This window comes from Rhinopithecus roxellana, chromosome 13 (assembly GCF_007565055.1).
Source record: "Rhinopithecus roxellana isolate Shanxi Qingling chromosome 13, ASM756505v1, whole genome shotgun sequence".
Classification (NCBI taxonomy): Eukaryota; Metazoa; Chordata; class Mammalia; order Primates; family Cercopithecidae; genus Rhinopithecus; species Rhinopithecus roxellana.
In genome coordinates, this window is record NC_044561.1 from 28,540,047 (window position 1) to 28,556,289 (window position 16,243).

Genomic DNA, 16,243 nt, shown 5'->3' on the forward strand with positions numbered 1-16,243 from the left:
TACTCAGCACTCAATCCTTTAATATCTGTGAGCTGCGTGGGCAGGGGTTTTGTGTTCTGTCCACTTCTACTTCATACCCAGAAGAGCCCCTGGCCCAGGGCAGCTGCTTCATAAACTCACTGAATAAAGGAAGGAGGAGAGAACAGAGGTCATCCCCCAGGGGTGATACTGAAGCTGAGTTCTCTAAGAGCATCTAGACACGCTCTACCTAAAGCACAGGGAGACTCTCTGAACGAAAAAGATGTTCATTTGTGAATAGGGCATTGCAATGGGAATATGCATGCCACATTAAGCTGTGTGTGTATTCAGGGAAGTAAAGGAAGACAAATTTTTATTTTATTTTATTTATTTGTTTATCTATTTATATTTTTTAGATAGTCTTGCTCTGTTGCCCAGGCTGGAGTGCAGTGGCGTGATCTTGGCTCACTGCAAGTTCTGCCTCCTGGGTTCACTCTATTCTCCTGCCTCAGCCTCCTGAGTAGCTGGGACTAGAGGCGCCTGCCACCACACCTAGCTAATTTTTTGTATTTTTTTTTAGTAGAGATGGGGTTTTACCATGTTAGCCAGGATGGTCTCGATCTCCTGACTGCGTGATCTGCCCGCCTTGGCCTCCCAAAGTGCTGGGATTACAGGCGTGAGCCACCATGCCCGGCCTATTTATTTATTTTTTTGAGACGGAGTCTCACTCGGTCACCAGGCTGGAGTGCAGTGGCACGATCTCGGCTCACTGCAACCTCCGCCTCCCAGGTTTAAGCGATTCTCCTCCCTCAGCCTCCTGAGTAGCTGGGATTACAGGCACATGCCACCATGCCCAGCTAATTTTTGTATTTTTAGTAGAGACGGCATTTCACCATGTTGGCCACGATGGTCTCGATCTCTTGACCTTGTGATCTGCCCACCTCGGCCTCTCAAAGTGGTAGGATTACAGGCGTGAGCCACTGCACCCAGCCTAGCAAGACAAAGGTTTTTAAAGGGAAAATGAGGATCACATAATTGTTTTGAGATAATTCTTTGGCTACAAGGATCATTAAGGGTGACAGCAGTCCAGGGTTGGACAGGCAGTTGCTGGGCAGATGTCTTTGCAACAGAAGTTTTTTTTTTTTTTTTTTTTTGAGTAAGGTTGTGATAGCCTTTGTGTAAAGGTTGTGGTTTTTGCAGTCCTCTGTGATAGCTGTTATTATTAGGCACATACGCATGAGAACCCTTCCTTGTGGTACGAACCCAAAGTACCTGAGACACGTCTTAATTTAGTTTATTTTGCCAAGGTTAAGGACGTGCCTGTGACACAGCCTCATGATGATGTCCTGAGGACATGTGCCCAAGGGGGTCGAGGCACAGCTTGCTTTGATATTAGGGAGACACAAGACATCAATTAATACATGTAAGATGTACACTGGTTCTGTCTGGAAAAGCGGAACAACTGGGGGCAGTGGGCAGCTCCCAGGTCATAGGTAGATAAGAGATAAACTGTTGCATTATTTTGGGTCTTTGATCAGCCTTTCACTGAATACACAATTTCCATGTGGGAGGCAGGTAGAGGAACAGTCATTTATGCCTTAGTCTGGCTCAGTGAATCTGCATTTTTACATAAATAGGGCAGACATGCATTTGTCTCAGGTGAGCAGATGGTTGATGGTGAGACCTGTCCTTTGTCTGGCATCTGGGAAGATAAGCTATCAATTTACATTGCCAGGGTGAAATTCAACAGAACTGTTATAAGGTAAAGATCTCGAGGCCCATGAGGAATTTCCAAGAAGAAAAGCAGGAACTACCAACAGGAGAGCCTGGGCACTGGTGCCAGGAGGAGGTACACAGTGAGCTGCAAGACAGGAGGAAGAGGTCACAGGGCCTGTGGGAAAAGGATGACCACTTTTTCGGAATAAAGGATCAGGAAAATACCCAGCAGGAAGGCAATTTCATCTTGCATTTCCCGGAAGAGATAAGGAAATCCAGTATCTGGGCACCTGAGCTCGTGCAGATTTAGAGGTACACGTTTAGGCTGTGTCTAAACTTGAGTCTGGGTGTAGGGGCAGGCCCTCCTTGGGTGTGGCAGGCTGATCTAAGGTTATGGCAGGTTGAGTCCCAGTTGCAGCCAACCCAGAAAGTGGCTGAGATCCATGCTCACATATTTTCTGCTTTCTGGTGAACTGTATGGTATTTTAGTTACTCTGTAGCTCCAAGAGGCCCCTGTGTATCACCCAGGTCCACTACAGGCCAGCTATGGGCAGGACGACGATATCTCAGGTGCCGCCTGCCAACAGCAATGTCAGACACGTGGATTTCAGAGATATAAAATGGGAAGACATTTGCGCCACAAAATTAATGAAATGTGGTAAAAATCCCATGAAGTTGAACCTCTTGAACCTGAAAGGGTGGCCCTCCAGCAGCAGCCGAGGTGGAAAAAGGGGTTAGCTCTCCTGGGGCCGCGGAGTCCTTCAGTCTCCAGCTAACTGTGCATCTTCCCACCCGGAGCCCTCAGAGGGGTGAACCAAGGGCCCGCGTACCAGGTGAGGGAGTGGGGGTGCTCAGACTGGGCGGCTTCAGCAGGAAGAGCCTAGTGGAAAGACCCAGACAGAAAGGAACAGGCCTGGAGCTTCAGGACAGAAGCAGCTCTGCTCTGTCCAGCTCCTGCTCATAGGGCCCTCCTCCCGTCCGTCTGAAGAGAGTTAAAGTCAGATCACTCTGTCCGGCCTGGGGGTACCAAGGAGAGCCTGGCTGCACCGAGGTCTAGGCGGGGAGGGGAAGGGCACAGTGGGGAGGAGCCCCAGCAGCAGGATTGGGGCCACAAGCCAAAGGCTCAGCTCACCCCCAGGGCCTGAATGGAGACAACCGAGGCACAGCTTGGTTACAGATGGGCTGGGAGCTGAACATCTCCCTCCTCTACCAAGTGGGAAGCCCCAAGAGGGAAGGGGTACCTGAGCGCTGCACCCCAGCAGAAAACAGCCTGACCCATAGCAGAGCCTCAGTAAATATTTGCTGCATGGTTTAATCCGATTTCAGATTTCCTTTTCTTTTTTTTTTTTTTTTTTTTTTGAGACGGAGTCTCACTCTGTTGCCCAGGCTGGAGTGCAGTGGCCGGATCTCAGCTCGCTGCAAGCTCTGCATCCCGGGTTTACGCCATTCTCCTGCCTCAGCCTCCCGAGTAGCTGGGACTACAGGTGCCCGACACCTCGCCTGGCTAGTTTTTTGTATTTTTTAGTAGAGACGGGGTTTCACTGTGTTAGCCAGGATGGTCTCGATCTCCTGACCTCGTGATCCGCCCGTCTCGGCCTCCCAAAGTGCTGGGATTACAGGCTTGAGCCACTGTGCCCGGCCCAGATTTCCTTTTCTACCCCTGGGAAATGAGGGCCAGACCAGAGGTTCCCTGAGGACCTTGCTGTGTCACTACCGGGCCCTTGGGATTCCCTGCTGCACTGGAGACGTGGAGCCGCCGAGATTCCTCCAGGCCCTGTGGCTCTGGCCAGCGAAGGACTGGCTGCAAGTCTTGCCTGGGGAGTCACTGATCGTGGAGCAGGGCTTCCCTGGCTTCATGACTCACGCGTCCCAGCAGTCCTGCCTGTGGAGGGCTTCTGTCTGCAGGCGCGGCAACTCAGCCGTGACAAGAGCGCCACCTTCCCACCACGGCGGTTTCTACCGAGCCGTCTTTCCATGGCATCGCCTGGCCACCCGACCCCTTCCTGCTCCCGACGCCACAGGACTCGCTGTTCCGAGTGGCAGCTTTAGCCTCACGTGGTAACCACAGGAACTAGAGAGCACAGCCCAGTCATCATTTTCCCTCGTCTTTGCGGACAGAGGCAGATCCTGGTATGATCCAGGGAGCACCGGAGCGGGGTCTGAAATACAGAGTCCGACTGCTGGCTCGCTGTGTCAGCCGTGAAGCCGCTCAACCAAGATGGTGAGAAGTTTCCTCAGGAGAAATGGACACAAAGTAGTGGCTTCCTGGCCAGCTCATTTTTTAAGTAAAGGGAATGGGCTTTCCAGTGGCACTCAGTTCCTGCCACTGCCCACCGAGCCTGTCCGGCCCCTGCTGAGAGCAAAGCTGAGGGGTCCTCCCCCTCCCCGAGGCCTGCCCAGCAGACGCCACCCATCACCTTAGTGTCCGGGTAAGCCCGGCCTCTTCGCCTATCCTCTTGCCACTCATACCCTCGTCTCCCCCAGAGCAGCCTCTTCTCAAGGTGTGCATCTCAGGCCATCGAGTCAGAATCACCTGTGTGCCTAGTAACAGTGCCATTTCCAAGGCTGGCCCCAGACCTAGCGACCAAGTGTATCTGGGGGCGGGCCTGGGTCTGCACTGACACCAATTTTTATTGACTAATTTTTGAAACTCACTTGTATGAAAGCATTCGAGTCTAGACAGTAGCCTTACTGATTAGAGTGATAAAAATAGCCATGCATGCTTGAAAATCACGATAAGCTTAAAAATCAAGATATGCTTCAATAAATCCATTTATTTTACAATCTAATGTAAATCTAGAATATTTAACTTTTTATACAAACTTAACTTTAAAAATAGCCACTTGCTATTTTACATACAAAACATTCAAAAGAAAATTCTTCATTTAGAGTGACTGAGGCTTCACATTGCAGCCCAGAGAGTGGCAGCGAGAAGGGCAGAGGTGGCAGCAGAGGCCCTGGGTGGTCAGTGCTGGCCCCAGTTCCTCAGCCCACTCTCTCCAGCACTGGGAATATCTTTCGGCTTATTTTTCTTTTTCAAATACAATTTCTACTAAAACATGTTTCTTTTTTTTTTTTTTTTCCCCAAGACAGGTTCTCACATTGTTGCCCAGGCTGGAGTGCAGTGGCACAATCAGAGCTCACTGCAGCCTCCACCTCCTTGAGCTCAGGCCATCCTCCCACTTCAGCCTCCTAAGTAGTTGGGACTACACGCATGCACTACCACACCTGGCTAATTTTTTATTTTTTGTAGAGACAGGGGTCTCACTATATGGCCCAGGCTGGTCTCGAACTCCTGGGCTCAAGAAATCCGCCCACCTCGGCCTCAAAAGTTCTAGGATTACAAGTGTAAGTCACTGTGACCAGCCTAAAGTTTGTTTCTGAGGGTTGAAAACCACTTTAGGGCTGTTCTTTCAAGGCAAAGGATTTGGTTCTGCTTAGAACTTGAGGAGTGGGGAATCCACGTTCTCCTTGTCAGCCTCAGGGCTCAGCTGGATCAGAGGGGAGCTCAGGTCTATGAGCTGGAAGAGAGCAGAGGGGAGGAGGTGAGTGCGGATCCGGCCGGGGCCTCCCGTCTCCTCCCCGCACAGAGGACTGGCTGCCTGGGCCATCACCACAGCTCGGTCATCCTGGCTTGGGTGCACTGAAAAGCACTCTGGGCCACCACGTCTAAGACGCTGGAAGGAGACAGGACACACGCGGAGAAACCCAAGCCCCACCATGCACACTCCTCTGTCCCACGTCTGGCCCTGGGGTCTGTGGGCAGGAGAGAGACGGTCCCTGCCCAACAAGAGCTGGCAGGGTCCTGGCAGGGCACCTCAGAGGCAGCTGATCTTTGAGAAGCTCAGGCTGCCAAAGGTGAGTCCTGCCCTGAGGTGAGTAGCTGAGAAGACTCAACAGCCACTCTCAAGGGTCCCACGATGGCCCTGGGAGGATGAACAAACCCAGAACTGAGGACAGTGAGCGCTGAGTCAACACAAAGCACCTGCCACTTCTCACCTGTCCCACCACCGGTGAAGGTTTGGCCACATTTTTATTCATGTCTGGAGTGTTTATCATGAGGTCGATCAGAGGCCTGCTTTCAGATCCCACAGCCACGTTTGCTTCTGGGGTATTGCAGAAGTCAATGAGAGGGGGGTCAACGAGGGGCTGGCTTGCAGCATCTGGAGTGACTGCGAGTGGGTCCAGTTTGATATCTACAAGAAGAGCCTGGGTACAAAACCAAGGTTAAGAGCAGAGTCCAGCATCTTGCTGGCAACCATCTTGGGAGAACGTGTGCTTTGCTCATGCTCCAGGTGGGCTGGCGGTTTGGAAAGCCAAGGAATCAGGTGGGGCCTTGGTCGAAGGAGGCCCTGTATGGGGCAGGCCGTGCCTCTCTGACTGCCACCCACCTCCCTGTCCATACCCGCCCACCAGCAGCTACCAGCTCCTGCCACCCTGCTTCCCGCTTCCTCAGCTTCGATCCCTGACCCTTGCCTTAGTCAAATAGAGGGCAAAGGTGTCACTTTTTCCTCCCCTGGAGGCCTGGAAGTCCTGACTGCCTCCCTTTGGGTTGGTTGGCACAGAGGCACTGGCCCCAGGATGAAGCATGGCAGGGAACTCCGCCAGCCACAGCCCTGGGTTCCAGGGGCTTCCCAAGTGGCCTCCAGGAATCTCAGCTAATAGAACCAAGCTGTGCCTGCTCTGCCCACCTCACTAGGGGCTGCATCTCCACCCGGCTTGGTTTCCTCCCGAGCTGCTTCTGTGGCGGTGCTTTTGGAGAAAACAGTGTCGCTTTCCTCTGGAGAAAAGTTAAGTGCCTGAGGCACACGGGAAGGAGAACCCCCGTCAGGGGACACGTCCACCGGCCTAGAATCTGCCTTTCTATTGCTCTCCCTTGTTGGTTCAGTTCTGTGGGAAGGAAAAAAATCTTATGAGGAAATTTCTCTAAAATGCTCGTTCACTTGGCTGATCCGGGAATCGGGTCACTCTGGAGGAACAGTGTCCTGGGTGGAGTGCGTTCCCGCTCTAGGGCCTTCACCCTCCAGACCCCGAGTTTCCTGTGTATGTTAGGGGTTCAGTGATCTGTCCAGTTCCTCTCAGCTCACAAATCTTACCTGTCCAGCATCACCAGGGGCTGCTGTTAGCCGTTTTCTTTCCAGTTACTAAACACGAGGTAATGCGCATGCCCGTCACCTCCTGAAGGGAGCCCAGACCACACACAGGGACCCCTCCTTGAGCCACGGCAGCTCCTTCTCACATGCAGCCAGTGGGGGGCTCCTCCTAGGCCTAGGTGGGTATGCAGCCGGCTCCTCCTGCCCCAGATGCCCCCCCACCTGCTGCCCAGTGCCCTGATCAGGGCTGAGGCCCCGGGTGCAGGCTGCCCACGCCTGCTCTCCAATGCTGTCTCCTGCAGGACCCCGCGTGGGCACTGCTGGGCTTGCCCGCTGCCCACAGGTCCTTGAGTACCTGCCACACAAAACTGAATTCCTTCCGGAAACCCAGCAAAGTAGCAGGTCCATCAACTAACAGAGAGTACCTTCTTTTTTAATACTTCAGAGGTTTCATGAGAGTCCAAAACAAGCACAAGTTTGTTTCTACATTTACACTTACAAACATACAAGACAGTTAAACACATATTCCTAGTTACAGATCAGATCTGGTGTTTTTAGTGAGGCCTTGTTTCTCATTTTCTCTTGGGTATTCCATGCCTTTCCATCTCCCTCTGTAACACACACACATGCCAGCATTTTTTCTTCTCGAGTCTTCTGCATTCTCATAGAACTACATAGATACACACAGGGTCAACACTACTGTTTGTGTATAAATACATGGATATTATATATGGTGTTGTTTTTTTTTGGAGACAGGGTCTCTGTCGCACAGGCTGGAGTGCAGTGGCGCGATCTTGGTTCACCCCAACCTCTGCCTCCCAGGATCAAGCGATTCTCCTGCCTCAGCCTCCCGAGTAACTGGGACTACAGGCACCTGCCACCACGCCCAGCTAATTTTTGTATTTTTAGTAGAGACGGTCTCACCGTGTTGGCCAGGCTGCTCTCAAACTCCTGATCTCGTGATCCGCCTGCCTCGGCCTCCCAAAGTGGTGGGATTACAGGCGTGAGCCACCGCACTCGGCCTATATGTATATTTTTAACAGACAAAGGGCTTTTATTCTCAGCCACAGTTTCGTTTGTAAAGTGGAATTGTACTTACGAAACTCTCTTTTCTGCATCCTTTCTCAAGAATTCTTCCTGGAAATGCGTCCACATCAGCTAATGCATGCCCCAAAGGCTACCTGGTCATTTACTTCCAGACTTTGTTTTCTCTTGAGATGGAGTCTCACCCTGTCACCCAGGCTGGAGTGCAATGGCGTGATCCCGGCTCACTGCAACCTCTGCCTCCTGGGTTCAAATGACTCTCCTGCCTCACCCTCCCGAGTAGCTGAGATTACAGGTGCCTGCCACCACGCCAGCCATGTATTTTTAGTAAAGATGGGGTTTCATCATGTTGGCCAGGCTGGTCTCGAACTCCTGACCTCATGATCCGCCCACCTTGGCCTACCAAAGTGCTGGGATTACAGGCATGAGCCACTGCGCCCAGCCGACTTCCAGTCTTTGTCACCATGAACATCTCTGCACGTGAACTGTAGTCTCCAACCTATGGCAGCTCAGAGGTATGTGTAATTAACAAAGGTATAGGCCGGGCGTGGTGGCTCATGCCTGTCATCCCAGCACTTTGGGAGGCCGAAGTGGATGGATCACAAAGTCAGGAGATCAAGACCATTCTGGCTAACATGGTGAAACCCCATCTGTACTAAAAATACAATAAATTAGCCAGGCGTGATGGCGGGCGCCTGTAGTCCCAGCTACTGAGGAGGCTGAGGTGGCAGAATGGCGCGAACCTGGGAGGTGGAGCTTGTAGTGAGCCAAGATCGTGCCACTGCACTCCAGCCTGGGCGACAGAGTGAGACTCCGTCTCAAAAACAAACAAACAAACAAACAAAAAAACAGAAAACAAACAAAAAAAAAGAGGTATACATGTAGTTAAATTTTGACATGTTAAGACTATACTGTCAGGGTTCATTTCTCTATAGTTTGTTACTAGAGCAGTTTCTCTGAACATGTAAAGCAAAAAAAAAAAAAAGAAAAATTTCACATATTAGCCAATGGCTTTTTTTTGAAACGGAGTCTTGCTCTGTCTTCCAAGTTGGAGTACAGTGGCGTGATCTTGGCTCACTGCAACCTCCACCTCCCAGTTTTAAGCAATTCTCCTGCCTCAGCCTCCCTTGTAGCTGGGATTACAGGCACCCACCAGCATGCCTGGCTAATTTTTGTATTTTTAGTAGAGACAGGGTTTCACCAAGTTGGCCAGGCTGGTCTTCAACTCCTGACCTCAGGTGATCCGCCACCCTCGGCCTCCCAAAGTGCTGGGATTACAGGTATGAGCCACCACGCCTGGCCAACAAATGCCTTTCTACAAAATACGATCACAATGCACGTTTCTACTAGCAATGTTCAGGTTCCCCCTCCCGCCTCCTGCCCGGACAGTGTGAACGTGTATGCGTCTATCAAGACCTTTGCACAGTTACTATAAACTGCATTTCCCTGACACTAGTGAATTTGGGTCTCTCCCCAGGCGTTGTTGACCATTTGAGCTTATTCATGTCCTTTGCCTGGGATGTTGTTTCATAGTCGACCGTTTGTCTATTGACTTCATTTATGGTCATTTTAGCCATAAATAAAAACAGGGGATTTCAGTGTCAACACTCTTGGCGGTGGCAGGCGGCTCTTCACTCCCTGGCTTTTAGCAGTGACAAAGGTCTCCTGCACTTAGCGTGTTCACACAGTCTCCCAGTGTTTAACTTTTTTCTTCTTTTGTTTGTTATATTTAAGTATCTAAGTCATTTGAATTTTTTTTCCATGATGTAAGTTAGGTCACATTTAATTTTCTTCCAGATAGATAACAATTTATTTGTGTGTGTTTTTTGTGGTTTTTTTTTTTGAGACGGAATCTTGCTCTGTCACCAGGCTGGAACGCAGGGGTGCGATCTCAGTTCACTGCAAGCTCTGCCTCCCGGGTTCACGCCATTCTCCTGCCTCAGCCTCCTGAGTAGCTGGGACTACAGGCACCTGCCACCACACTCAGCTAATTTTTTTGTATTTTTAGTAGAGATGGGCTTTCACCATCTTGGCCCAGCTGGTCTTGAACTCCTGACCTCGTGATCTACCCACTTCGGCCTCCCAAAGTGCTGGGATTATAGGCATGAGCCACCGCGCTCAGCCTATTTGTGTTTTTAAAATATATCTTTCTTAGAAATAAAAACTTCATAAAAATAAATCTATATTCATGAGTGAAATCAGTCTACAATTTCCTCTTATAGGTATTATCGTTACTTACTATGTTTGGCTATTAAAATGAACTGAGAAACTTTCCATCTTTATTTATGTGTAGCCTGAGGTAGTTAACTTGTGTTTTTTTTTATTTTTTTTTTGAGACGGAGTCTCGCTCTGTCGCCCAGGCTGGAGTGCAGTGGCCGGATCTCAGCTCACTGCAAGCTCCGCCTCCCAGGTTCACGCCATTCTCCTGCCTCAGCCTCCCGAGTAGCTGGGACTACAGGCGCCCGCCACCTCGCCCGGCTAGTTTTTTGTATTTTTAGTAGAGACGGGGTTTCACCATGTTAGCCAGGATGGTCTTGATCTCCTGACCTCGTGATCCGCCCGTCTCGGCCTCCCAAAGTGCTGGGATTACAGGCTTGAGCCACCGCGCCCGGCTGTGTTTTTTTTTTTTTTTTTTTTTTTTTTTGAGGCAGAGTCTTGCTCTGTCACCCAGGCTGGAGTGCGATGGCGCGATCTCAGCTCACTGCAAGCTCTGCCTCCTGGGTTCACGCCATTCTCCAGCCTCAGCCTCCTGAGTAGCTGGGACTATAAGCGCCCACCACCACACCTGGCTAATTTTTTATATTTTTAGTAAAGATGGGGTTTCACCATATTAGTCAGGATGGTCTCGATCTCCTGACCTCATGATCCGCCCGCCCCGGCCTCCCAAAGTGCTGGGATTACAGGCGTGAGCCACCGTGCCCGGCTGAGATATTTAACTTTACACACCAGCATGATCTGTTTCAAAAGTTATACACGACTGAGGTGTGACTTCATCAGTCAGGTGCCTTTTTCAATCTTTAATCATTTCTGAGCTGCAGCTATGGCTTACTTCATGTGTCCTTGGGTTAATTTAGATAAATTTTATTTTATTTTATTCTATTTTATTTTATTTTACTTTACTTTATTTTTTTAGAGATGGGGTCTCACTCTGTCCCCCAAGCTGGAGTGCAACAGGGCAATCTCAGCTCACTGCAGCCTCAACCTCCTGGGCTCAAGTGATCCTCCCACCTGAGCCCCCTAAACAGCTGGGACTACAGTGCATGCCACCACACCTGGCTAATTTTGTATTTTTTGTAGAGATGGGGTTTTGCCATGTTACCCAGGTTGATCTCAAACTCCTGAGCTCAGGCAATTTGCCTGCCTCGGCCTCCCAAAGTGCTGGGATGACCGGCGTGAGTCACCACACCCAGCCAATAATTTGCAAATTTTAGAAAAGCATTAGGTTTTCAGATTGATTATCAGAGAATTACAGGCAGTATTTCCTTGTAATACCTTTAATTTTCCTCTTGCTCATGTCTATTGCATTTTCTCTTTGCAATTAAAAAAAAACAAAAAACTTTCCAAATATTATTTACTTCACTAAAACCTGGAGCAAGGCAAGAAAAAGATATGTCAATGTCTAGCACACCAAGCCTAGGAATTTGAGACCAACTTATTATCACCTTCATCTCTTACCTCATCGCAGAGCTCTTGCGGGGCTCAGAGGAAAGTCTCCGGGACGGCACACACAGGGGAGAGGCCACGGCCCTGGGCATCATTTTGGGGGTCATCGGTGGAAGGCCAGAGAAGCGCCGGCTGGCGGGTGTGGGCAAGGCTGACGCACGCCGTGCACTCAACAGGCTTTGTGGTGCTGGCCCAGATGAGCGTCTAACTGGGGTGCTGTGGATGGGGACCCTGGCAAACACAACATCAATGTCATAAGCTGAGATGACATAAAAAAAGTGAAACCTAATCATTCAGCCGGTGCCAATGCAGTGCTTCGGTTCCAGCCGAGAAGAGCTGAGCCCGCGAGCCTGTATGAGCTCTGCTCTCCCGGGACGCGCCCCAAGGTGGGCAGGGCTCCGAGCTGCTACCAACCTGCCCTGGCGTGGGCTTCGGGCTCCCAGTGGGAATGCCTTCACTGCCCTTCCTCACAGGCAACTCAAAGAAAATTGATCAAATGTGACTGCACTTTACGGATGCTACCATTAAATGTCACTTCACAGGAAGTTCTGAAGAGACTGAGCAAATCATCTTTTGGTGGTGTCATAGATATTGCCATAAGGAAGTCAGCCGCAGCCTGTCTGGTGGGCCAGCGAATGGGGGAGCAGGTCTCGCTGCAGGCCCACTCATTCCCAGGCTTAAGGTTGCCTGAATCCAATGTGAACACAAATGAGCGAAGAGGGAGCTGGGCACTTGGTCCTCACACCCCTCACATCCCTGGCAGTACCTGTGGCTCGGGCTACCCATGGGTCTTGCCTAACTGTTGCTTTCTTGTGTTGCTGTTGATGAAGAGGAGGCTGAGTCAACTGTCATTTGCTGTGGACTCAATGTCTGTGTCCCCAGATCCATGTGCTGAAATCCTAGTCCCTAAGGTAATGGCATTAGAAGGTGGGGTCTTTAGGAGGAGATCAGGTCATGGAGCCAGAGCCCTCAGGAATGGGATCTGTGCCCTTAGAAAAGAGGGCACACTCGTGCATACCTGTGGTCCCACCTACTCAGGAGGCTGGGGCGTGAGGATCACTTGAACCCAGGAGGTGGAGGCTACAGTGAGCCATGATTGCACTACTGCACTCCAGCCTGGGCAACAGAGCAAGACCCTGTCTCAAAAAAATAAACAAACACAGGCCAGGCGCAGTGGCTCACGCCTGTTATCCCAGCACTTTGAGAGGCTGAGGCAGGTGGATCACGAGGTCAGGAGATAGAGACCATCCTGGCTAACATGGTGAAACCCCGTCTCTACTAAAAATACAAAAAATTAGCCGTGTGTGGTGGTATGTGCCTGTGGTCCCAGCTACTCGGGAAGTTGAGGCAGGAGAATCATTTGAACCTAGGAGGTGGAGGTTGCAGTGAGCTGAGATCGCGCCACTGCACTCCAGCCCAGGTGACAGAGCGAGACTCCATCCAAAATAAACAAATAAATAAACATAAAAGAAACTTGTTCACCCCTACTCCAGTGAGGACAGAGAGAAGGCGGCATCTGTCAATCAAGAAACAGGCCCTCACCCGACACCAAATCTGCAGGTGCCTTGATCTTGGATTTCTAGCCTCCAGAACTGTGAGAAACAAATGTTTGTTGTTCAAGCTACGCAGTCGATAGAACGTTTGTTATAGTAACCCAAAAAGGACAAAGACATTATTTTAAAATAAAATGAGTCAAGGACATCCCACCACATGGCCCCCACGGGAGGCCAGGGAGACCTGTCTGTTGCTCTATTCTGGGCAATTGTCAACATACTTCAAAAGGAGCCTGAAAACAGACTGACTGTAGCCTATTTAAATGGAAAAAAAGCAAAGAGGCTGAAATCAAGAGAGAAACAGAATCACTCCAGAGAACAACTGCTGTCACCCCCAGCTGCTGCTCTCTGCCAAGTTCTGGGATTCCCCACCCTCCTCCCTTTATTGCTAAGTTCTGGAAGCCCCACCACAAATTCCAGTGAAAATAAAAATTCCAGCCGGGTGCGGTGGCTCACACCTGTAATCCAGCACTTTGGGAGGCCGAGGCGGGTGGATCATGAGGCCAGGGGATGGAGACCATCCTGGCCAATACAGTGAAGCCCTGTCTCTACTAAAAACACAAAAAATTAGCCAGGCGTGGTGGTGGGCACCTGTAGTCCCAGCTACTTGGGAGGCTGAGGCAGGAGAATGGCGTGAACCCGGGAGGCGGAGCTTGCAGTGAGCTGAGATGGCGCCACTGCACTCCAGCCTGGGCGACAGAGCGAGACTCTGTCTCAAAAAAAAAAAAAAAAAAAAAAAAAGAAAGAAAAATTGGCTCCTTTCCGGCAGTGACGACCTACCCATACGAGAACATGCCTCTCGCAAAGGATCTCCTTCATCTCTTCCCAGAAGAGAAGAGGAAACACAAGAAGAAACGCCTGGTGCAGAGCCCCAATTCCTACTTCATGGATGTGAAATGCCCAGGATGCTATAAAATCACCACGGTCTTTGGCCATGCACAAACGGTAGTTTTGTGTGTTGGCTGCTCCACTGTCCTCTGCCAGCCTACAGGAGGAAAAGCAAGGCTTACAGAAGGATGTTCCTTTAGAAGGAAGCAGCACTAAAAGCACTCTGAATCAAGATGAGTGGGAAACCATCTCAATAAACACATTTTGGATCAAAAAGAAAAGAAAAGAAAAATTCTGACAAATGTAATCCTCAAAGTAATCCTGGGTGAGGTGAGGAAACTGAGGCACAGAGAGGCAAGTGAGGTGACCAGTGGCTGCCTGGGTCTGGTCTTTGCTCTTCACCACCATGCGTGGGAGGGACAGCAGCTTAGCACCGCACCACACGCAGCACGTGAGGGACTGGCTGGTTCGACCTTGCAAAGCGTGTCCTGAGCTCACACAGGAGGAAACTAAAGCCCAGAGTCCTCAAAAGACTTGCAAGCGGCCCCAGGCTGGTCCGTGGCAGAGCCAGCAGCACCCTCTCCGGTGTCCTAGCCCAGGCTTACTCTGCCCACTCCACCTCAGCAAGGTCCAGAGCAGTGCCCGCCTGGTCACACACTGGCACCAGGACCCCATGCTGGTCTGGGGGGTCTGAGTGTCCTTCCTGCTGCCCACACCCCAGCTCCACACAGGAGACTCTGAGGTGCACACAGGCTAAAGGGCACCAGTGCGAGCTCTCCTGTGCTGTGCCAGGGTCCACAGAGCTGCACTGGGGCTCAGGGGACGGTGGGGGTGGGGCCGCTACCCGAGCAACTCCTGCGCGCGCATCTGCACATTTTCTTACTGTCTGCGGCACCTGCTCTGCTGAGCCTGGGCCATCCCTACTCGACATGAGGAAAAAGGTCAGCAACATTTGGGAACTTATACTGGATCAAAGACCAGGAAGTGGTGGAGCTGGGATTCAAAGCCAAGTCAGAATCAAGGTGCCACGCCAGTGCTCTTCGACTGCGGGACAAGTCACAGTCACTCAGGAGCTTCAGGAAATCCAGCTGCTGGCCTCCAGGCTAGATGAACTGAATCAGAACCACAGCAGTTCAGGGCTGGGAAGTGCCGTACTGCATCATACTGCATCGCGGAAGTCTCAGGTGTCTTAAACCTGCAGTAGATCTAAAAGGGGCTGGTACAGGTCGGGAGCTCAGCCTGCGCCCAAGAGACTGGCACTGAAGCCAGATGTGCAGGCCAGGCTGCAGGGTTACCGAATGCTTGAGGGTAGCGGATGCATGAGTCACTCTACAGCCATAAAGAGAGGAAGCGGACCAACGTCACTCACCTGCCAACTGACGTGCACGATTGCGGCCGCTGCGCCCGCGAGAGCTTTGGTGTTGCGCCGTCCGGGGAGTCACCTAAGACCAAGAAAGGAAGTGTGAAGTCAGGCAAAGCGATCAAGGACGAGAACTACTGTTGGGGGATCTTCACCAAATAGGCAATTCTCCGAGTATCTCCACTGTCCCAACTTGTAGTGTAGGTGGCACTGGTCCACAAAGGGCCACCCTGCCGCAGGCAGGAGCATGAGAGGCACTCACCCCTACACAGGGACCCCAGCCCAGGCAAAGGCTGCAGTCTGACAGATGGACGTGGGGGAGAAAGGTAAGAGCCCTCTTCACTGCGCCACCCCACCCTGGCCATTGATCCCATCAGGGCAGAGCACGACTTTCATAGAGTGAAGTCGACTTGTCAGACGGCACCTGCACGCGCTAGACACTTGCCCACAGGAACGACACTGCAGGGGTTTAGGTTCCCAGGCACGCCCAACAGAGCCCACATACCTCATTTCCTGAACCATGACATTAATGGGATAATAATAATTCATTACATTGTGTTTGTGCTGTTTTAGTTGACAAGTATTTCCATGTGTATGATCTCATCTGATATTCACAATGGGATGAAAAGCAGGCTCAGAGGGCAAAAGGGTCACCAGTTACTGAGCTAAGGCCCACCACAGGCCCCAGAGGTCCAGTCCCGCCACCACCCCCTCCAAACACTGGCTCCGTGGTTCCTCCTCCACTATATTGGCTCCTTGAAAATCCCAGTATGCACTTGAGTATCAGCACATGTGCTCTGGGGCCTCCAAAGCTTCAGGCACCAGGACTCCCTTGGAACACCATGCTATGTCTGGGAAGCCATGGGGAAAGAGGCTGTCCCTCAGAGCCCCTTACCCCAGCACTAAGAGGGAAGGGTGGGGCCCGGAGCTGAGACCTCTTCTCTTCAGGTGCTTCCAGGAGGCCAGGCAAGGGTCCAGGCTGCTGCCCCCACAGATAGCCCCACTCTCTGGCAATATCACAGCTGCTG

The 16,243-nt window shown here is 51.2% G+C and overlaps 2 protein-coding genes and 1 pseudogene across 2 annotated transcripts in view; 2 read left to right on the forward strand and 1 right to left on the reverse strand.

Moving 5' to 3' along the window:
- Positions 1-4,428: 4,428 nt before the first annotated feature.
- GTSE1 (G2 and S-phase expressed 1) overlaps positions 4,429-16,243 on the reverse strand; it is a 32,154-nt gene continuing 20,339 nt past the window's right edge. Inside the window, exons 8-12 of the mRNA XM_010366217.2 lie at positions 15,225-15,297; positions 11,487-11,705; positions 6,366-6,564; positions 5,674-5,883; positions 4,429-5,195 (exon numbers count right to left, since the gene is read on the reverse strand). Coding sequence (XP_010364519.1) covers positions 5,112-5,195; positions 5,674-5,883; positions 6,366-6,564; positions 11,487-11,705; positions 15,225-15,297 — 785 coding nt within the window. The 3' untranslated portion in view covers positions 4,429-5,111. The remainder of the gene's footprint in view (positions 5,196-5,673; positions 5,884-6,365; positions 6,565-11,486; positions 11,706-15,224; positions 15,298-16,243) is intronic.
- On the forward strand, positions 8,714-8,805 carry LOC115893122 (annotated as a pseudogene).
- LOC115892767 (40S ribosomal protein S27-like) lies at positions 13,803-14,086 on the forward strand. Its single transcript, XM_030914830.1, has one exon. It carries the CDS (start codon positions 13,820-13,822, stop codon positions 14,069-14,071), a length of 252 nt encoding a protein of 83 aa, XP_030770690.1. The 5' UTR covers positions 13,803-13,819; the 3' UTR covers positions 14,072-14,086.

Excerpts from the sequence above, each read along its gene's own strand:
- LOC115892767 (XM_030914830.1), top strand. The coding sequence starts at position 13,820 with ATGCCTCTCGCAAAGGATCTCCTTCATCTCTTCCCAGAAGAGAAGAGG.